Genomic DNA, 23,116 nt, shown 5'->3' with positions numbered 1-23,116 from the left:
TGTTGTCATGTATGGTACTGATGCTGTGGGATGCTTTCACTATCCGTGTTGTCATGTATGGTACTGATGCTGGTCGGTGCTTTCACTATCAGTGTTGTCATGTATGGTACTGATGCTGGGGGGTACTTTCACTATCCGTGTTGTCATGTATGGTACTGATGCTGGTCGGTGCTTTCACTATCAATGTTGTCATGTATGGTACTGATGCTGGTCGGTGTTTTCACTATCAGTGTTGTCATGTATGGTACTGATGCTGGGGGGTACTTTCACTATCCGTGTTGTCATGTATGGTACTGATGCTGGTCGGTGCTTTCACTATCAGTGTTGTCATGTATGGTACTGATGCTGGGGGATGCTTTCAATATCCGTGTTGAGGAGTGGGAGGAGAAAATGTCTGTCCTGTCGGGGGGCATGATGGGAAGTAAGTGAGAACCACTGCCGCAGGAATAGGGATAAGGGTAAGGAATACGGTAATGATAGAAAAGATCTAAAATGAGAAGTGATTGCACAACATTGCGTTATTGCTGCTTTTCCATTAGTACTGTGATTTACATTACTGTACATTATACATGACATTATAGTACATGAATACAGTATTTGACCATTACGCTATTAGCAACACTTGCATTTCTTTTGATTCCATATGATGAACAATGATAAAGCCAGCAGTTGATTGGATCCACTGCATTAGGGTCTGTTTATCTCTCTGTATATAAACACTCCTCTGCTATCTGTCATTCCTTTAAAGATGCTTCTGCACAGTCCTGCTCACCAGCACTTTTTTAAAAGCTTTAATAATCCTATCGTGGCAACCTGACAGTATCTCGCCATTTTTTTCTAATCAGATTACTATAATCCCGTTACATGCTCCACACCCGAGTGGACATGGAGGATTGATGAGAGTGTGGCTGCAGGGCGTCCATCGTCCTCTGAGGCTGACTTGCAAAGACGGAGTGTAGCTTTGTTGCTCTACCAGCCCAGCTTTCAGTCCTGCTCCAGCGCAGTAAAAATGAAAGTACAGCAGCTTGTTTGCTCGGCCCCATGGCGCCGTCACGTGAGCCAACTAGTCCGGCACGCGTCTTCCGCAGGGTTTACTTGGGTGCACGGCTATGTGGTCTTCTTAACCCTTAGTGGTTCGGTCTTGACATCCTCCGTCTTTTTCTGACAAGCTAGCATGTCATACAGTATGCATGACTTAGTCTTATTGAATGTGCTTACAATTTGGATGGAGTGCCTCCAAGTCCTACAATAACTCTTAAAACAAAACATGCCAAGGGAAAAAAACGCTTCATACTTTTTATGAATACATTGCACTTTGTATTTTGCAGCTTCACTCTGTCATGGTTGTTCAAACATAGGAATGAATGAATCATACAGCTCAAATACGGCATATACATGCATATTTACAATAAATATTGGGTACATCTTGCTGAAATGAAGCATTTCCAAGTATTAAAATGGCTACATGAAGTCAAACACGAATACAGGTATGAGGAATAAAGAAGCCACATTCAAATTGGGAATGTAGGATTATACACTGGCCACTAGGTGTCAGTAATTGTTACTTACTGCTGGTTTAATGATCTCACAACTGGTAGAATAATTATAATAATAATAACAACTCAGCCTACTGTTGTGCTCAGAATCTAGCTAAAACTCTTAAAACGCTAAACCCTGGACATCACTTCCTGTCCACACATTTATTGCAACGCAACGCAATTTCGGATGATTTATGATTTTACTGATTATGTCTACTGAATTAGCTATTGTGAATTTAAAGGTGACTATAGGGATGTTACTTTATGTCTGGAGGGCTCCAAAGTGTATTTGCAAGGTTGTGAACAGGTTTTCATAAGACCAAAATATTCCATTTACTAATGATGCACCCACTCCCCATCACCCCCACTTCAGTGTTATTATTGTGTTTATAGAGTGCCCCCCACTCCTTAAAAGCCACAGCCCACGTCACTCCCGTCGCCTCTTCCTCCATCCACTTCCTCCTAATGGCTCTGTCCTCCTACGGCCAAACATTAGCCCGCTTGGAGGGGGTAAAAGGCGGCCATCATGACTGGCTATCCCCCAGCACTGGCCTTATTTGGCTGCACCGTGAGTAATCCCAGACGGAGGTGGCGTCCGGGAGGTGCTGATGCACGACTGCATGCAGCACTGCAGGACGTCCTTAAGCACGGCACACATACAGTACACGTAAGGAATACACACCTAGTGGCTCTTTTGGTGACCTTGGGACAGGAAGTGGATGAAAAGGAATGTTTTGGTTGCTTGATTACATAACAACATGCAAGTTGAAAACACCACCATTATACCATTACAGTATACTTACTTAGAGTACTGCTTTCTCAACACTGACTACTACTTCACTGCCTACTCTACTGTACTGTACTGTACTACCCTGCTGGACTAATACTTCCAGGTTTTTGTCAACAATAGTCAACAATTCGTCTTCGTCTCCTCCTCTTTCCCTTCCTCCTCCTCCTTGCATGTTCAGATATTGTTGGCATTATAAACTGACCAAGGATGGCATGCATATTACAGTATTTTGTACATAAAAGAAGCTGTCATATCATATTTCATAGCTCTTGTTACCAGGGGATGGTGGCATAATAAACTGTTCCTTTGTGTCAGTTCTGTGGAATTGATGATGTATGCATGACTTGATGTGATTGAGGCAAAATGAGTGCAGTACTGGGCTGCCACCAGCAGAGGCGCTGTTTACTCAGTCTGCTGGTTTGTAAGATACTGCATGAAGAAGACGATAACAGGAAGATGAGCAGTATAGAAGATGGATGGATGGATAACTTAGGAAGTTAAGATACATCCCTGCTGATGTTGACATCCAGTCAGACATGTAATCACATGGAATGATTAACCACAAAGGAACTGAACTTATTAATTGAACAGGAAGTTGGACATAAGAAGTGAAATATTCCATTGCTGCGCTCCCTTTTTATCCCAGTCCCTAGTTCACATCCCACAAAGAAAGATGTTTTAAGAAGTGCAGTAAAGCCAACACAGTGCAGTCAGCGGGTTTGTACTCGCTCCTGGCACCTGAGCTCTTTCACACTGACCTACGCACACACACACACACACACACACACACACACGACAGGTATTGCAGGTAAACTGCCTGAAGCTCTTTCTACTTGTTGTTATACACTTTGTTGTCTTCAGGCCCAAAACACCAGCGATGCTGGGAAAGTCATGGCAGACATTTCTGCTCCTACTTAGAAATGAAAAGTATTTTATGCTGCGGTTGGAGGTTCACCAGCCGGGGTCATCGTGGGTGTCCATCACTGTCTGAGTGGGAAGAACACGATCCTCAGGTAGTCACCTGACCACGGCTAATTCCCACCATGGTCCTAAAAGCATGGACACGCTCCTGGTTAACTCATTTACAATTGATAACTAATACGACTAATTGAGTTCATTAATTACATGAAATGTAATTTGCGAATGCCCCCCAGAACAAGCATGTGATGAGGGTGACGGAAGAAGAGGGTCACTGAGCGGACTAACTTCATTCTGCCCTGAACACATCAACAGCAGTGCAATATACCTATATACCCATATATACCCATATATACCCATATACCTATACCTATACTTGTACTTGTACTTATTCAGGGACACTCCAAACATCACAAAAACAGCCTTTATAGTGTGTGTTTGTGTGTGTAACTCTTAGTTCGGATGCGGGGAAGGTTCTCCACCGAGGCGAGGGCAGTGGTTCAAACAACAAACATAACTCCAATAATCACTTTTACAGTTGAAAAGTCACCCTGGTGACGTTCCACTGCACTAAGAATAAACATTATTTCTTTCTCCTGCTGCACACTGTGACAACCACAAAGCAGCACATTTGTGGTGTTGTGGGTTGCAGGAAGGGGGCGGGGGGGTGTAATGGGAATGGAAAAATAAATGGGAGGTAGCCACAGCCACAGGAGAATGAGCTGCAACAAAGCCAACACCTAAGATGATCACTGATGATATTGATAGAATATTGATCATTTGTGTGTAATGAAGTGTCTGAACACCACGTCAGCACACTGATGTTTGAATCTACCACACAGTGTCAAATGTCATAAATATGTAATAAGGGGCAAACAATTAAGAAGCAGCTGCACGGTGGTGGAGTGGTTAGCGGATAGGCCTCACAGCTATGGGACCCAAGTTCGATGCCACCCTCGGGCATCTCTGTGTGGAGTTTGCATGTTCTCCCCGTGGGTTTTCTCCGGGTACTCCGGTTTCCTCCCACATTCCAAAAACATGCTAGGTTAATTAGCGACTCTAAATTGTCCATAGGTATGAATGTGAGTGTGAATGGTTGTTTGTCTACGTATATGTGCCCTGTGATTGGCTGGCCACCAGTCCAGGGTGTACCCCGCCTCTTGCCCGAAGACAGCTGGGATAGGCTCCAGCGCCCCCGCGACCCTCGTGAGGATAAGCGGTACCTCCCCAGGTGACGGAGGACGGAAAGCCCCCCCTCCTTCCCCTCCGGGATGTGGAGCACTTGGTCAGCAGAGGCTGCTTGGGCTGCAGGTTCTGGATGAAAGTCAACTCCTTCATTTATTGTCATTCCCCCAGTGAGAGGGCGCGTGTGTTGGTGTTTTTCCCTGGGGGGGGGCTTGGCCATGCTTCCAAAATAATGTCACATCAACGGCACTTTACAAAAGCAGACAGTCAGCTCCCTTCTTCTCCAGGAAAAGCACACAGAGCCTTCTTAAGGGAAATGTATTTGCTGTCAACATCATATCACGCTTAATCATGTTTATTTAGCTCTACAGCCCCCTCCCCCCTCCCTGCCTCGCCATCCCCTCCTGACTAAAATCAATAGAGTGCCAGACATGACAGGAGCCATGAAATAAGATGCTACGTGAAATGATCTATTGATTTTTCCTTGTTTTTATGCAGCCGCGCTGGGATTGTTTCGTTGTGTCTGCTGCTGAGTTTTAACTCGCTGAGGCGGAACGCTGCTAGATTAGACTTGCTGAACTTCAGGGCCATGGGAATGAAAACAAACAAGCGGGCTCTGGTTTCAGCCCCCCCCCAAGGATTTCTTTTAAAGTGGCTCGGCCCGAGAGGTCACAATCGCCGCTGCAACACAGCAGAAAAGCTTCTAATTTGGATGTTTGGGTTGTTCGGGGAGGGGTGTTAAAAGTTTAGCCTTGTGGTTTGAAATGGCAGCCTGGCACGAGAAGCCCATTTCCATTTCCTGTTCCTCCCCCAGAACCTTCTGGGAGCCACAATTGGACCCCAGGGACGACTTGTCGTCATAGCAAAAAGACAAAGTCTTTTCTTCCAGGGCTGCTGCTAAACTTGAGAGGGTTTTCTGTAACCCCGACCCCCCCACCCCCCCTTCACTGTGAACGATGGTGTCATTAAGAAGTGTATGAATATTCCGGAGCGAAAGTAGCAATGTGCTGTGACTTCCACCTAGTGGCAGCTGCCCCTCACACCTAAAATCCAGCTTTTTCTTAGGATGGGAAGAAGACATTTGATAAGGAGACAGAGAAATACTATTCCACGCTGGAAAGACACCTCAACCTGTCATCCAAAAAGAAAGAAGCTTATCTCCAGGAGGTAAAGTTTGTGAAAGTAAAGCAGCTTTGAATAAGCACGTCTGTGAAGGCAACACTGCCTTCTCTTTGCTGGACGCTGACCACCTCTCTCTTATCTGATGTTGTCTGATCGTTGGCAGGCCGACATGCAGATTGATAAGGACAGGCGCCTCTTCTACGACGCCTCCCTGGAGTACGTCTTCAAAATACAGGAAGTGCAAGAAAAGAAGAAGTTTGAGTTTGTGGAGCCGGTAAGATATGCAGTATTAATACCTCATCTGTTAGTACTATTGCTTTTATGAAATCCCAGCCTTTTCAAAAGCCATCCTTCTCAGTACCAGCACCTTTATATGATTGTGACTGATGTTTCAAGGCACACAGAACATTGTCTTCTGGGGCCATGTAGACATGGAACCTACTGATAAGAAGATTAGACTCTAAACTTTGTTTCTACCTTTTTCCTTTCTTTGGTCATGAAAAGTAGAACATTGGTAAGTTTGTGGAAAATATCAGTTCCAGACTAAAACTAAGGGAGAAAAGCAGCTTTTTGTGAAAAGATAACTTTCACTTTTACACCAACGTATCCATATATATTTAGCCAAATATGACAATAACAACTATGCCATAACACAACACAAAAGCATGTTTTACATCAAAATCGCCATTTATTTACAAATATAGCACCTAGCACTAGTTACACTTTGCACTGAAATGTCCCTTCAGTGTGGAACATTCTGCATGATACACTCCTCCATGCTTTTCCACTTCCTGCTTCCTGTGGAGGCTTTGAAGGGGACCTATTATGCTCATGTTTCCACCCTTTGTATTGATTTGTGGACTCCTATAGAGCAGTTGCACACAATGACCCTCACAGAAAGCTTTCTAGATCTTCCAGAACTGGCAGCTCTATTTCCTTGGATTTGTGCTTCCCACCAAAATGGTCTGTTTTAATTTATTACACCCCCGGCCCGCCTCTGGACACCCCCACCCAGCTGTGATTAGTCACACGCCCAGAGCGCTTCCTACCTATGAACGAACCCCACTTTCTTATATGGTGGGTAAAGGAGTTGATAATAAATGAAGTCTTTGGAGAGCTAATTAAAAAGTGTTAAGGAGCTACTGGCAGCTCATGATCTACTGGCTGAAGACCCCTGACCTACCGTGTATGAACTCAGAGCGGTAACGTAGCACCACTGGTGCGGTGGAGCTCAGAAGCGTTCATTTCCCTTGTGAGATGCTGTTGACAGATGAAAATACAATAACTTCTGCCTGAGCTTGTTTTGTAAACAGAGTAGCAGAGCTTGGGGAGGGCAGCTCATCTTATCTGACTTACAGCCATGCCCATATAAGGAAGTCCGCTGCTCTGTGACATCACAAAGGGGGGCTGTTTTACCGAAATCTAATGTTTATAAAATACGTCTTTGGTAGTAACTTAACATCGATACGCCCAAAAACCACCTTTACTGGCATAGTGACACCTGGCCACACCACAGCGACTACTTACCAGACGGCTAGCGACGAGCTTCAGCACACACTGGCTCCCAATGCCTCAGGCCGCTAGCCAACGCTAATGATAGTATGTGACATGAATGCACCCAGGAAGGAAGTTCTCTAAATTATGACAGAAAAAGATATAAAACCACAGAAGGCTTTATATTCTAAATAGGTGTGTCCCACCACATGAATGGGACACACAGGATACATGCAGTAATGAGCTGTCTGTTTTGGCAGCTTTTATATCTATAGAAGGCACAGAAAAAAGAAGGACCTGTGTTCATGGTATTGGTACTGGACTGTGGATCAGTATTTAGTACAGTATTGAGTACAAAATGGCAGCCAGAGCAGTAAACGTGTTATACTGTGTTGTGACAGTGTCAATCCAAATGGAAGCTAGAAGATAAGTAAGATCTCGCAGGAGAAAATGATGTTATCATATTAAATGTCTAGTCTACCTGAGTTAAATGTTTCCTCTAAAGAAACCTCCACCCCGTCCAGTCTGCTGCTCCCATTTGCTTACTGTCATCACCTACGTAGCAAGCGGGCCAGATATGTAAATCTCCAGGCCGTGGGTCAGCTTTGCTCAGCTGTCATTTATCTCTGCACAGATGATGGGATGATTCATCCTCCACCATTTGCTACCACAGCCAGACACTGTGAGTGTGTGTGTGTGTGTTTGCACTAGCCACACTGAAACCTTTACAGGTTCAAGTATTTTATGGTATCAACAGGCTTGTGGTATCCGTAGAGACAGCTGATGGATGATGTCACAGACTCATGCCAGCTTGTTGCCGTCACTTGACCAGAAGTGATCTGTGATGCCAACATGACAGCTGAATATCTGGAAGGACATGACATGACACCTCAGTGCACGTTCTTGTCCTCCACAATGTACCAAAGAGTAATTCCACTATGTCCTATGTCTCGATGAGCCTTAGAAAGTGGAAATACGTTCTTTGTTCTTCTATAGTTTGGTGTGTTGGTGCTTCCATCTGTGCGTGTGTTCACAGCGCCACATGTAGGCGTGCTTGTGTTTTGCATCCTTGTCACCCAGTCGTTCATTCTCGTCTGGATGCAAATATGTACAAATTCAAAACAATGTGGATGCTCAATTAATTCAACCCGCCAAAATAGAAAAACTCCCATCAAAGGAGAGCTGCTGTCATGTTCCCCCAGGAGAGAGAATACTCTCTGGTCCCAAGATGAAGTACACGTATGGCTTTTGCCAATATAGAGCTGTACCACAAGTGTAGTAGAGAAATAAAATGCAGTATTAGCTACTGCTGTTGACTTAGATGATGCCTAATGAATGATGCCTTTAAAGCCAGAGATAGAAAGCAGACATGAGGCCATAATGACTAATTACATGCTCCAAAAAGTCCAAATAAGATCTGAGTAAGCAATTGCAGCAACTTTTCGATCTTTTCGATGGAAGCAATTAATTGATTTAATTACTTTTCTATTACAGAGGAACACAAGTTACATTTCATATCGCGGTAGGCAAATATTAGGAATTTGTCCCAGAGTCACGCTGTTGCCTTTCATTAGGAGAACAGTCAGGTTTTCGTAACATCTCAACCTTCAACATCTCAACTCGCCCACAAACATTCAGCAAATACAAAATGTGAGCGAGTGAGACTCACTGACACAAACATGTTTTTGTTTATTTGCATCAGCCCTAAATAAGAATAGTTTATTTATGATATTAGTTCTAAATGTTTGTGAGTAAAAAAAAAACCATTTACGAACATTCAGAAAGGATTATTATTAAAGATTTGCCTCAGTGCACCTTTCCGTCATGAAATGTACAAATGAAAATACCTAAAACAGGGGTCTCAAACACGCAGCCCACGGGCCAAATGTGGCCCGCAGGACACTAGTTTGAGGCCCCCGCCTTGATATGAAAGTTTAATGTTAGTTTGATATGGATGCTGTATGGTATCATGTACCAAGAAAAAATTATTACGTTTAATTAATGTTCATGTTAAAGGTTAAATAACTGTTAATAGTTATCCTCCCTATCCGTGTGGAAGTGGTAAGTTTTTGGCTATTTAAGTTTAAAGGATGAAGGCTACCGTTTAGGTCGCTAGCCCTCTAGTTTGCGAGTTAGCATGTGTCTCAAGACCCTGCAGTTGCGCAATATGTTGTAAATAAAAAGAGTATAAATGTGACTATAGTCGTGTTTTGTCATATCTACAGGGCTCTAATAATGCTTTGTTCATTTTAATCTGAAAAAAATCATTTGTCTACCCACCAACTATATGTGGTTTCTTAAGTTTTTATTATTATTATTATATTTATTTATTACTGATTGATTTTCTTTATTCTTAATTTGTCTATTTATTTTTCATCTTATTTTGTGTAGAAGAATAAAAAGTAAGATATTTGAGAACAGTGGAATGTTTTATCAGAGCTTTTCTTGTAGAAAATTGGAACCAAAGCAATGTTTTTTTAAATTTTTTTGTTTTTAATGAATGCGTTTTTTTTTGTTGTTGCTGATGCGGCCCAGTCTCACCCAGACCCGAGCTCCAGTGGCCCCCAAGTAAATTGAGTTTGAGACCCCTGACCTAAAACACGGGGCAATAGTCATAAAACATTTCATCCAAATTGCAAACTCAATGTAATTTCATTTCTCTTTTAAAACACATTAAAATACACAGAAATTCATTATTATTTTATTAATTCATTATTTTATTGCAATACTGTATTCATTAGAAATCCCACAGTTTTTTAATGTTTAATGAGAGCTGCGATTTCTCTCTGATGCCCAGAGATGTATATATATATATATATATATATATATATATATATATACAGTGAAGAAAATAAGTATTTGAACACCCTGCTATTTTGCTATTTCTCCCACTTAGAAATCATGGAGGGGTCTGAAATTTTCATCGTAGGTGCATGTCCACTGTGAGAGAGATAAACTAAAAAGAAAAATCCAGAAATCACAATGCATGATTTTTTAACAATTTATTTGTGTGATACAGCTGCTAATAAGTATTTGAACACCTGAGAAAATGAATGTTAATATTTGGTACAGTAGCCTTTGTTTGCTATTACAGAGGTCAAACGTTTCCTGTAGTTTTTCACCAGGTTTGCACACACTGCAGGAGGGATCTTGGCCCACTCCTCCACACAGATCTTCTCTAGATCAGTCAGGTTTCTGGGCTGTCGCTGAGAAACACGGAGTTTGAGCTCCCTCCAAAGATTTTCGATTGGGTTCAGGTCTGGAGACTGGCTGGGCCATGCTAGAACCTTGATATGCTTCTTACGGAGCCACTCCTTGGTTTTCCTGGCTGTGTGCTTCGGGTCGTTGTCGTGTTGGAAGACCCAGCCACGACCCATCTTCAATGCTCTGACAGAGGGAAGGAGGTTGTTCCCCAAAATCTCACAATACACGGCCCCAGTCATCCTCTCTTTAATGCAGTGCACTCGTCCTGTCCCATGTGCAGAAAAACACCCCCAAAGCATGATGCTACCACCCCCATGCTTCACAGTAGGGATGGTGTTCTTCGGATTGTACTCTTCATTCTTCTTCCTCCAAACACGCTTATTGGAATTATGACCAAAAAGTTCTATTTTGGTCTCATCTGACCATAAAACTTTCTCCCATGACTCCTCTGTATCATCCAAATGGTCATATGCAAACTTAAGACGGGCCTTGACATGTGCTGGTTTAAGCAGGGGAACCTTTCGTGCCATGCATGATTTCACATCATGACGTCTTAGTGTATTACCTACAGTAACCTTGGAAACGGTGGTCCCAGCTCTTTTCAGGTCATTGACCAAGTCCTGTCGTGTAGTTCTGGGCTGATTCCTCACCTTTCTTAGAATCATTGAGACCCCACGAGGTGATATCTTGCATGGGGCTCCACTCCGATTGAGATTGACCGTCATGTTTAGCTTCTTCCATTTTCTAATGATAGCTCCAACAGTGGACCTTTTTTCACCAAGCTGCTTGGTAATTGCTCCGTAGCCCTTTCCAGCCTTGTGGAGGTGTACAATTTTGTCTCTGGTGTCTTTGGACAGCTCTTTGGTCTTCGCCATGTTACAAGTTAAAGTCTTACTGATTGTATGGGGTGGACAGGTGTCTTTATGCAGCTAACGACCTCAAACAGGTGCATCTGATTCAGGATGATACATGGAGTGCAGGTGGACTTCTAATGGGCAGACTAACAGGTCTTTCAGGGTCAGAATTCTAGATGATACACAGGTGTTCAAATACTTATTTGCAGCTGTATCACACAAATAAATTGTTAAAAAATCATGCATTGTGATTTCTGGATTTTTCTTTTTAGTTTATCTCTCTCACAGTGGACATGCACCTACGATGAAAATTTCAGACCCCTCCATGATTTCTAAGTGGGAGAAATAGCAAAATAGCAGGGTGTTCAAATACTTATTTTCTTCACTGTATATATATATATATATATATGGTATGTATTTTCCCCCTTTTACTTTCACTTCATAATTGCTCCCAAACGCTGATACTATGTGGGAATGCATAAAGGTAAGATTTGATGACTTTGAGTGCTAGTGTGCATCATTGTGGTAGTTCCATGCTAAATGGCTAATGCTAGCACAACACTGGATTTCGGCCACGGTCATCACATTGACAGCCCGTCAATAGCAGCTGGAACTGCAATTTAGCTGGCAGTTCAATACAAAAATCATCAGAGAGATGTAAAAATGTGAAAAGCACTGGTTTAATTGGGCCACTTTTATGCCAAGGTAGCACTGTATATGACGATAAAAACAATACCTGCACTGCTCCGGTCTCTGGCAGGCCATGGAATCCGTAAAAGTCAAACAAATAACTTTGGTCTTGCTACAAGAGCCATCTGCCATGGCTTTGAAGCTAACTAATCTAAATACTCTTTTCTGTCTCCATTTCCCATCAATATTTGTTCCAGCTTGTGGCTACAGAGTTACCGTGCTTCAAAATCAAACTACGGTGGGGGTCAAGGGTCAAACAGGAGGAGCATGTTAATCGCGCCTCAAAAAAAATTGCCGCCGTTAAAGGGAACTTCCATTAACGCGTTTACTTTGATGGCCCTACTTCTTATACATGTATACTACTTTACCTTGCCACTGCGTTGCCATAGAAATTCCATGGTTTTCCTGCCATTAGACAACTTTGGCTGCTTGCCATTGGCTATAATATGGGAACCACAGTGGCTACATTGAAACTTTAGTTCTGAGGTGATTTTGATCCTCAACACAAATCCCACCAGAACTGGACTCAGGACACCAATGGGGAGTGAGTCGCTGTTGAAGGACTTCACTGGTTATGGGGGTGTCATACAACTTCATGTCCAAAATACCCAACTGTCCCTTTAATACCTGGGCATTGCTCCTTCACAGCTCCTGGCCTTCCTGCAGGGCTTGTTTACCTTCTACCACGAGGGATACGAGCTAGCTCATGAATTTGAGCCGTACAAGCAGCAGCTGCAGTTCAACCTCCAGAACGTGAGTAGTACCACACTCAAGGGGGCGAGGTGTTTCAGGAGCTGTCAATAAGATCTGACATGTGGGCTTGGCTTAGAGTAAAAGTGAAGATGCTGCCTGACATTTGACACGGCCAAACATTTCTCTCTGTCCTCATGCTGAGAGCTCCAGTAGGATGGGAGGTTATGAGAAGAGTTACCCTCTTCTCTTCTCAGACGCGCAACAACTTTGTAAGCACCAAGCAGGAGGTGGAGAAGCTGATGAGGAGGATCAGGTGTGCAGAGCAAGACTACAAAGCTCCAGGCCGGTGGAGCATGGAGGGCTTCCTGTACGTGCAGGAGAAACGTGAGTCATGTGACAATGAGGTCACGTAGGGGTGAACATCTTTGATGGAACGCTTTCTTCAGGTCCTCTCGGATGCACGTGGAGCAGACACTACTGTACCTACCAGAAGAGCAGCAAGACCTTCACCATCAGAAACAATGACAACAAGGCAGCCGCCAAACCAGTACTCTACTTTACATTTACCCTAGCTTGTCTTATATGGTCCTATATTACCTTATATAAGTGCATATGCACACATAAAATTAAATTACACAACTTTATTACACACATTCCACTTTGCTTTGCTTATAGTCATGCAGTACACCAGCATCGTCATATGCATATACAGTACATAGTCATACACATACAGTATATAGTCATACCCATACATACTACATAGTCATACACATACATAGTCATACATATACATAGTCATAAATATACATAGTCATACAAATACAGTACACCAGCATAGTCAAGCAGTTGAAGGAAGGTTGCTATCATGAGATGTTGAGGCTGAATCCCATTTCTACCCCTTGGTTCTTGTCTTACCCCTTATCCCTCGGTTTTGCGCCTTCAAGAGAAACAAGTGGTGTCCCAATTCTCCTTAAACCGAAGGGTAAGATGGTAAGCGCTAAGGACTAAACACTCCTTCATAGCAAGTCTGCTCAGGGACCCCCCCTTGAAAGGAAGGGGAAGGCGGAGCTACAACATTTGCTGAGAAGACAGAAGTGCAGAGACCGAAATAAACAAAATGTGAGCAATTAAACATAATTTTTTTTCCCTTTATTTGGGCAAATATATGAATCATAACAGTGCATTTCTTACATCAATCAAAATATAACTTTCCATTATTTACATTTGTATTCAGCTATCTGATCACAAGCCCAAAAGGAGTAGGATGAAGCAAAAGTTTATAAATGCCTACCCCTTTTTGCAAGATATAATCATGTTTTTTTTTAAATTATTATTATTTTTTAATTTTATTTGGGCAAATATATGAAACATTACAGTGCATTTGTTAAATCAATCAAAATATAACTTTGCATTATTTACATTTGTATTCAACTATCTGATCACAAGCCCAAAAGGAGTAGGATGAAGCAAAAGCTAATAAATGCCTACCCCTTTTTGCAAGATATAATCATGTTTTTAAAACATTTTTTCATTATTATTTTTTTTAATTTTATTTGGGCAAATATATGAAACATTACAGTGCATTTCTTACTATATTCAATGAAAATATAACTTTCCATTATTTACATTTGTATTCAACTATCTGATCCCAAGCCCAAAAGGAGTAGGCTGAAGCAAAAGCTTATAAATGCCTACCCCTTTTTGCAAGATATATTCATGTGTTGTTTCCCCTGTTATTATTATCATTGTAATATTATTATTATTATCATTATTGTTATAATCTTTATCATTATTACCATCATTATAATCATCATTAATGTTACCATTTTCATCATTGTAGTTGAAAATTTCGTGATTTTTTATTTTTAATTTTTAATTTTACAGACTTCATTGCTTCTTGTAGAGTGTAGAAATTTCATCTGTTATTTTCAGAAATCTACAGACTTTGTGTGTCAATTTATTAGCCCACTTTTTTGTGACATTTACTTATTTTCTGGATTGCATGTAATCTTATGCATTAAGAAACAAGAACTTGAGAACTCTGGTTCCCCTCAGCTCCGTGGACGCACGGGTGCTGCCCGACGTTTTTTAATGTACTCTTTCATGTAAGGCAGCACATGTTGGGGAAGTCTGTTTACTGTGAATGATAGCCAACCTAGTCCACCAACTATGGACAAAGTGAGGTATGTTTACTTTATCCATCATACAGTGTGGATGGTCAGGAAGTCGGCTAGATAAAATATGTAAACAACATGTCCGTATGTGGACAGTACACCACATTATCTAACTTTACTCAGCTTTTGGAATCTAATCTTGCCCAACTATTTTTTTTTACTATACTTGTTTCAGTACACTGTTACTAAATTACTATTATGATTGTATTTCCAATGACGTCATATTTGTAGCCCGTCCATCATGCTGTGTCATTTCTGCAGGAGATGCTGGTAGTAGCATTCCTAAGCTACCATCCCAGTATGGAAAAGTCAGATCTAACAAAATTACATTCGGGTCTTTCTCGGAAAACCATCCGTAAGACAAAATTGTGCTTGATAAGGTTTATACATTTGTCATATGGTTATTTCTATCACATATACATATTTGATATACTCTATTTATAGAAATAAGCAAAGGTTACAGTGTAAAATGTGTGCCCCATTTCCAAGTGGTGTCCCATTTCTTCGGTGCTTCTTCCCCTTGGCCCGAGCTTCTAAGGTCTAAGGGCTCGAATTGGGATTCAGCCTCAGTTGTGTTATCAGTGAAGTGTGGGTGATTTAGTCGAGTTTAGTAATGTGTTGTGTGTCCCGGGGGAATGATGAAGCACGTTTTGATGGTTTTGTGGTGATTGTGATCAAGTGTGTGATGTGTGTTTTATTGGTAGAACGGTGTGGTGTTGAACCAGGCGGAGATGTTCAAGCTGAAGTCGTGCATTCGGAGGAAAACTGACTCCATTGACAAGCGTTTCTGCTTCGACATCGAGGTGGTGGAAAGGTCTGTCACGTCCTGTCATCGTACAACGTCGGTCCTACTGACATTACCCAAAGCCTGTCTTGTGTTTTTCCTCATGAGCTGAGATACTGTTCAAACGTTCCATGGTGCTTGGTGAGCATGTTGAGATCTTTTGTTGTCAAGCAGCAGGAGATAAGTCCGGGTGTTGGTATTCCATGGAATGGTAATGGTTTTATTTCATTTGAACATGCATCAGATTACAATTGAATGCATCACATAATCAGTTCACAGTTCCACATGTCCAAAAGGAGTAGGAAGAAGCAAAGCTTATTAAATCCTACCCCTCCATCTGGTACTTTTACAATCAGTAACTGTTACATTTGTTCACTTCCTGCTTTCCATAATACAGTTTATGTTTTTTTGGGTTTTTTTTTTATAATGTACCGAAGTAGGAGGTGATATGAGCATCCAATGCCATAATGGGTACCAATATAGTGATATATATAGCACATCATGAATTATCCTTACTGACCTTTTTTGCAGTAGGGATGATGGTGTGATCCATGCGATCATGTGGGTCTGGCGTGAACCCCCCACCCCCCACCCCGATTGCAAATAACCTCAACGTTTCAAGCCACTAGCCTTCTCTTCTGCTTCTTTTGTCTTCTTGTACACGTAGAAACGCCATCTGTCGTGGAAATCTTTTCAGGCCGCTTCCTTTTTTCCGTAAAGTCCGGTACGTGATCTTCAGTGAGCGACCTGCATGTGCACGTTCGTCACAGATTCTTCTGCTAGACCCGAGGGTCAATCACGCAATGTCTTTATTTCTAATCATGTGATTGATATCCGCCTAAAATCATCTCCCGTTGCCTGGTGACATGATCAAGAATTCGTTGATGGACACTGTCAGACATTGGTTGATTTGTGTGTTTGGCTAACTTGGAGACGTCATGATGGCAGCTGATGCATGTTTGCGGGTGAGTCACACTGATAATAAGCACATCCAGCCTTTCCATCAGCTGTGGAATGTGAAGCACCGAGCCAGGGCACGCTTTGGCCTTCAAATTATTGTGGTGGCACTCGTCCTTTTATTGTGGAAACACGTCCCGCTCGTCTGTCCCTCCGGTGAAACCAGACCGGAAGCAGCTTTTTTGATTTGTGTGGAACTCTTCCAGGCACGGTGTCATGACGCTGCAGGCGCTGTCCGAGTCCAACCGGAGGCTGTGGCTGGAGGCCATGGATGGCAAAGAGCCGGTAGGAACTCTCCTCTCTTCTTGACCACAGTAGTCATGATGGCTCACTGGCTCCTCCTTGTGGTTGTTGCTGGAAACTACAAGCTCATGTGAAAGACTCATTGAAAGCATCAGTAATTGATCTTCTTCTCTCCAGATTTACAACCTGCCTGCCATCCTCAGCAAGAAGGAGGAGAGTAAGTGCTGTCTAATGACTTTTACATGGCAGTGAAACACATCCAGCATATCAGCACACTTTGATATACAGCAGTGGTTTCAACTGGTGAGGCATGGCATATATGTAACGTCCCGATGTCCGTGAAAGCACCTCATGCTGGTCTTGCTTGCTGCCATGTGTGCCGTGTGCTTCTGGCTGACGAGGCTTGACTAGGGGGTGGAGGGAGGGGCATTCACCCATCCATCTATCTGACACACAGCTGCAGATATCTGCTGGAGAAGAACACAGCATAAATAAAGAGACTGCATGGGTGAATTCCACCCACAGTGAAGACTCCCAGGTATGAGAGTAAAGCAGACAGAGTGTTCCATGCCTCCTTGGTTGCTCTTATGAAACGTATGTGACGACTTAGTCAGGAGAAAAGCCACATTTGTGTATTTCACTCCTGAAACATAGAACTTTACTTTTACTTTATTTGAACGCTTCCATCCCAGCATGTGAACTCGTCCAGGTCCAAGTCCAGCTTCCCTGATCCAATTCATCAGATATAAGAATAATGACAATAAAAACAACAATCATGAAAACCTTTACACACACTTTTTCAAAACATTTGGTTAAATGTGTTGGCACAAATCCCAAGTACCCTTATATGTCTCTTCATGAAAACTAGATTATTTGATATTAAAACATGTTGACTATTCAGCTGGGCTAGGCTCCAGCATGCCTGCAAGTGTGGTCAGGAAAGATGGATGGGAAAATGTTGGCCCTTGGTGTGGTGGCTAGTCATGAAGGGCTGATGGCGGTCCTGCGGCCAAAGCGGTCCATGTACAGTGCATCCGGAAAGTATTCACAGCGCTTCACTTTTTCTACATTTTGTCATGTTACAGCCTCATTCCAAACTGAATTAAATTAATATCTTACCTCAAAATTCTACACAAAATACTCCATTATGACAATGTTTTTGACATGTTTTGAATTTATTAAAAATAGAAAACAAAAAAATCACATTTACATAAGTATTCACAGCTTTTGCCATGAAGCTCAAACTTGAGCTCAGGTGCATCTTTTTTCCACTGATCATCCTTGAGATCTTTCTACAGCTTAATTGGAGTCCACCTGCAGTAAATTCAGTTGATTGGACATGATTTGGAAATATAATAACTGTCTATATAAGGTCCCACAGTTGACTGTGCATGTCAGAGCACAAACACCAAGCATGAAGTCAAAAGAACTGTCTGTAGACCTGCGAGACAGGATTGTCTTGAGGCACAAATCTGGGGAAGGATACAGAAACATTTCTGCTGCTTTGAAGGTCCCAATGAGCACAGTGGCCTCCATTATTCCTAAATGGAAGACGTTTGGAACCACCAGGACTCTTCCTAGAGCTGGCCGGCCTTCTAAACTGAGCGATCGGGGAAGAAGGGCCTTAGTCAGGGAGGTGACCAAGGCCCCGATGGTCACTCTGTCAGAGCTCCAGCGTTCCTCTGTGGAGAGAGGAGAGCCTTCCAGAAGGACAACCATCTCTGCAGCAATCCACCAATCAGGCCTGTATGGTAGAGTGGCCAGACGAAAGCCACTCCTTAGTAAAAGGAACATGGCAGGGTGTCTGGAATTTGCCAAAAAGCACCTGAATGACTCTCAGACCATGAGAAAGAAAATTCTCTGGTCTGATGAGACAAAGATTGAACTCTTTGGTGTGAATGCCAGGCGCCATGTTTGGAGGAAACCAGGCACTGCTCATCACCAGGCCAATACCATCCCTACAGTGAAGCATGGTGGTGGCAGCATCATGCTGTGGGGATGTTTTTCAGCAGCAGGAACTGGCAGACTAGTCAGGATAGAAGGAAAAATGAATGCAGCAATATATAGAGATATCCTGGATGAAAACCTGCTCCAGAGCGCTCTTGACCTCAGTAGACTGGTCATGTACCTTGACCATATAGACAGTAGACATTAGCACACAGCCAAGATCTCAAAAGATTGGCTTCAGAACCACTCCGTGAATGTCCTGGAGTGGCCCAGCCAGAGTCCAGACTTGAATCCGATCGAACATCTCTGGAGAGATCTGAAAATGGCTGTGCACAGACGTCTCCCATCCAACCTGATGGAGCTTGAGACTTATTGCAAAGAAGAATGGGCAAAACTGCCTAAAGATAGGTGTGCTAAACTTGTGGGATCATATTCAAAAAGACTTGAGGCTGTAATTGCTGCCAAAGGTGGATCAACAAAGTATTAAGCAAAGGCTGTGAATACTTATGTAAATGTGATTTTTTTGTTTTCTATTTTTAATAAATTCAAAACATGTCAAAAAAACCTTTTTTCACATTGTCATAATGGAGTATTTTGTGTAGAATTTTGAGGTAAGAGATGAATTTAATTCAGTTTGGAATGAGGCTGTAACATGACAAAATGTAGAAAAAGTGAAGCGCTGTGAATACTTTCCGGATGCACTGTAGTTCTTCATGGGAAGTAAAAACTCCAGAGCGGGACAAGGGGGCCTGTGGTCCTAAAGAAGTTGTACAGCAGATGGCACTGGTGTATAGATACGGTGCCAAGATGTCACAGGAACATCACATGACCACTCTGGAGAGGCCTGCACATGATCAGTGGACACTGTCAGCTAGGACAAACTAACTAACTCTAGAACTAATGAACTCCTTCACCCTAGACATTGAAAGAGTGAAGAGAAATACATTTCTTCACAATAGATGAAAATGTGAGCTTATTGAGCTTATTAATCTTATTGCGCTTATGATCTTATTAATCTTATAGTCTTATTTGTAAAGGTGTCTAAGCAGCAGAGCACATCAAATAAGGAAATAGAATTGGACACTTTTACTGACTAAGACACCTGGAATGTATCTGAATAAAGGACGTGTGATGTCCAATGGGAAATATGAATGAGCAAACACAATGAACAATGAGTATGTGCTTTGACTCCCCAGCCAGCGGTGTGTTGGCTGTGTTTGCCCCCCCCCAGTTAGTGATGCCAACATGCTCTGCTGTCGTCCACAGCGTTCCTTAACGAGGCGGGCTTTAACTTCGTCAGGAAGTGCATCCACTTGGTGGAGACCAGAGGTGAGGTGTGCACTCTGCAGCCGTGGTAAATACCGCAGCCCTGCAGTCATTTGTTCCTCTCCTCCTCTCCCTGACTCGTGCAGGAATAAACACCACAGGCTTGTACCGGGTCGGTGGCGTCAACTCCAAAGTGCAGAAGCTGATGGCCACAGTCTTTTGTAAGTCACAGCAGCAGATCAACTTCAGAAGATGCTCTTGGTCATGTGTGCTAGTTAGAGGACATTAATATTCTCTTATTATTCCAAGCATAATTCTATCAATTATGTCATTTTGTAGTTGATTAATGGCCTCTGACAGGACTCTAGACTGTAAGACGTTAGTGAAGAGCTCCCCCTGGTGGTGATTTTATAGAAGTGGAGGCTTATTTCCATTAGGAAGCTCAGGAGTAAAAGTATGAAAGACCAAATAGTATGTAGATTACAATATTATAGATCCTAGCCATATGGTCATAGCATGGTCATTTTTTACTCCTTATGTGTTTATCTAAGTAATGTGTTTCAAAAGCATCCAAAGCACCCGCAGACATGGACCTGGATCCCGAGATGTGGGACAATAAGACCATCACCAGCGGCCTGAAGAATTATCTCAGGTAGGAAGCTTCATTTGGCATCATCATGCTTGGTAGAGAAGAAGATCAGCTGCTGATGTTGGCTCATCCTTGATTGTTTCTTTTCCTCATGCCCAAGGTGTCTGTCTGAGCCGCTGATGACCTTCAAGCTGCACAAGGACTTCATCTTGGCTGTCAGTAAGTTGACAGTAAAAGAATAAATAAGGATTGGACACGCCATCCTTGCGTCATCCATCAACAAGCAACCCTTTGCTCTTCAGAATCTGATGACCAGAACTACAGAGTGTGTGCTGTCCATGCTCTGGTCCACAAGCTGCCTGACAAGAACAAGGAGATGCTGGAGCTGCTACTCAAACATCTGCTCATGTATGTGGAGGCAGATGATATTTGTAAATGATATTTGCAGACTGTTCCATGGGCTAATAAAAAATAGCTACGTGCCGCAAACGGCCCGCAGACCGCACTTTGGTCACCACTGGTGCAGTTGAAGGTTCCCCAGCATTGACGTGTTGTTTCCGCCTGCAGGGTTTCTGCCGAGAAGCAGTCCAACATGATGACGGTGTCCAACCTGGGTGTCGTCTTCGGGCCCACGCTGATGCGATCCCAAGAGGAGACGGTGGCCGCCATGATGAACATCAAGTTCCAGAATATTGTGGTGGAAATTCTCATTGAGAATTTTGACAAAGTGAGTCCTAAATGTTGCTAATATTTGCAATCGTGTAAAACAAAAATTATTCAAATACGTCTATACATCATAATCATAAATGAGAGCATAGTGTGAAATGAATGATTCAGTCTTTTGTGTGTCGACAATACTGTACTTTGACATACATGTCATATATGACATACTTAGTTTGTGCTTTTATTCTTTTTTATTCTAATGCCATCCTTCAAATCATGAAGAAATGATTACGAAAGACATTATTGAATCCTTCACACTCTGGAGTCACAGAATTGTAGAATTTACATATTATTATCATCCCCAGCTATTTGAGATATGATTACTCTCATTCATTATGTGTCCTTCTTTTCAATTGAGTGCTTCTTTCAATCATCCATCCATCCATTTTCTTATCCTCACGAGGGTCACGGGCATGCGAGAGCCGATCCCAGCTGTCTTTGAGCGAGAGGCGGGGTACACCCTGGACTGGTGGCCAGCCAATCACAGGGCACATATAGACAAACAACCATTCACACTCACATTCATACCTATGGACAATTTGGAGTCGCTAATTAACCTAGCATGTTTTTGGAATGTGGGAGGAAACCGGAGTACCCAGAGAAAACCCACACACACATGGGAAGAACATGTAAACTCCTAGCTGTGTGGCCTGCACGCCAACCACTTGTCCACCATGCAGCCTCTTTCAATTATTCTTCCAAAATTATTAAAAAATAAAAAGTAAGCACATAAATGAGCTGGGAAGAAGACTGACATTGATTGCGATGATGGTTGATGGATGGTTGAATGGATGGACAGATGGATGGACGCATGGGCAGATGCTTAGATGGATTCATGGATGGATTGACGCATTGATGGATGAATGGATGGACACATGGATGGATGGTTGGATGGACACATGGATGGATGGACGGTTGACTGGATGAATGGACACATGGATGGATGGTTGGATGGACACATGGATGGATGGACACATAGATGAATGGATGGACACATGGATGGATGGACGGTTGACTGGATGAATGGACACATGGATGGATGGTTAGATGGACACATAGATGAATGGATGGACACATGGATGGATGGACGTTTGACTGGATGAATGGACACATGGATGGATGGTTGGATGGACACATGGATGGATGGACGGTTGACTGTATGAATGGACACATGGATGGATGGTTGGATGGACACATGGATGGATGGACGGTTGACTGGATGAATGGACACATGGATGGATGGTTGGATGGACACATGGATGGATGGACGGTTGACTGGATGAATGGACACATGGATGGATGGTTAGATGGACACATAGATGAATGGATGGACACATGGATGGATGGACGGTTGACTGGATGAATGGACACATAGATGAATGGATGGACACATGGATGGATGGACGGTTGACTGGATGGATGGACACATGGATGGATGGTTGGATGGACACATGGATGGATGGACGGTTGACTGGATGAATGGACACATGGATGGATGGTTGGATGGACACATGGATGGATGGACACATAGATGAATGGATGGACACATGGATGGATGGACGGTTGACTGGATGAATGGACACATGGATGGATGGTTAGATGGACACATAGATGAATGGATGGACACATGGATGGATGGACGTTTGACTGGATGAATGGACACATGGATGGATGGTTGGATGGACACATGGATGGATGGACGGTTGACTGTATGAATGGACACATGGATGGATGGTTGGATGGACACATGGATGGATGGACGGTTGACTGGATGAATGGACACATGGATGGATGGTTGGATGGACACATGGATGGATGGACGGTTGACTGGATGAATGGACACATGGATGGATGGTTAGATGGACACATAGATGAATGGATGGACACATGGATGGATGGACGGTTGACTGGATGAATGGACACATAGATGAATGGATGGACACAT

General features: G+C 42.8%; 1 protein-coding gene across 5 annotated transcripts in view; it reads left to right on the top strand.

The window, feature by feature from the left end:
- The window catches only part of arhgap42b (Rho GTPase activating protein 42b), a 64,061-nt gene that overhangs the window by 33,162 nt on the left and 7,783 nt on the right, over positions 1 to 23,116 (top strand). For 4 of the 5 annotated variants that reach the window (XM_058079491.2, XM_078792610.1, XM_078792611.1 and 1 more), the window contains 15 exons: positions 5,497 to 5,598; positions 5,717 to 5,827; positions 12,444 to 12,548; positions 12,743 to 12,872; positions 12,935 to 13,035; positions 15,367 to 15,476; positions 16,114 to 16,170; positions 16,610 to 16,688; positions 16,824 to 16,863; positions 19,860 to 19,922; positions 20,006 to 20,080; positions 20,427 to 20,511; positions 20,609 to 20,667; positions 20,751 to 20,856; positions 21,016 to 21,175. In XM_058079491.2, the coding sequence (XP_057935474.2) occupies positions 5,497 to 5,598; positions 5,717 to 5,827; positions 12,444 to 12,548; positions 12,743 to 12,872; positions 12,935 to 13,035; positions 15,367 to 15,476; positions 16,114 to 16,170; positions 16,610 to 16,688; positions 16,824 to 16,863; positions 19,860 to 19,922; positions 20,006 to 20,080; positions 20,427 to 20,511; positions 20,609 to 20,667; positions 20,751 to 20,856; positions 21,016 to 21,175 (1,383 nt within the window). The remainder of the gene's footprint in view (positions 1 to 5,496; positions 5,599 to 5,716; positions 5,828 to 12,443; positions 12,549 to 12,742; positions 12,873 to 12,934; positions 13,036 to 15,366; positions 15,477 to 16,113; positions 16,171 to 16,609; positions 16,689 to 16,823; positions 16,864 to 19,859; positions 19,923 to 20,005; positions 20,081 to 20,426; positions 20,512 to 20,608; positions 20,668 to 20,750; positions 20,857 to 21,015; positions 21,176 to 23,116) is intronic. The other variant, XM_058079492.2, reaches the window with a different exon arrangement.

Source organism: Doryrhamphus excisus, linkage group LG8 (genome assembly GCF_037039965.1).
Source record: "Doryrhamphus excisus strain RoL-2023G ecotype Guam linkage group LG8, RoL_Dexc_Guam_v1.1, whole genome shotgun sequence".
Lineage (NCBI taxonomy): Eukaryota > Metazoa > Chordata > Actinopteri > Syngnathiformes > Syngnathidae > Doryrhamphus > Doryrhamphus excisus.
This window is presented reverse-complemented; position numbering and strand designations above follow the sequence as displayed.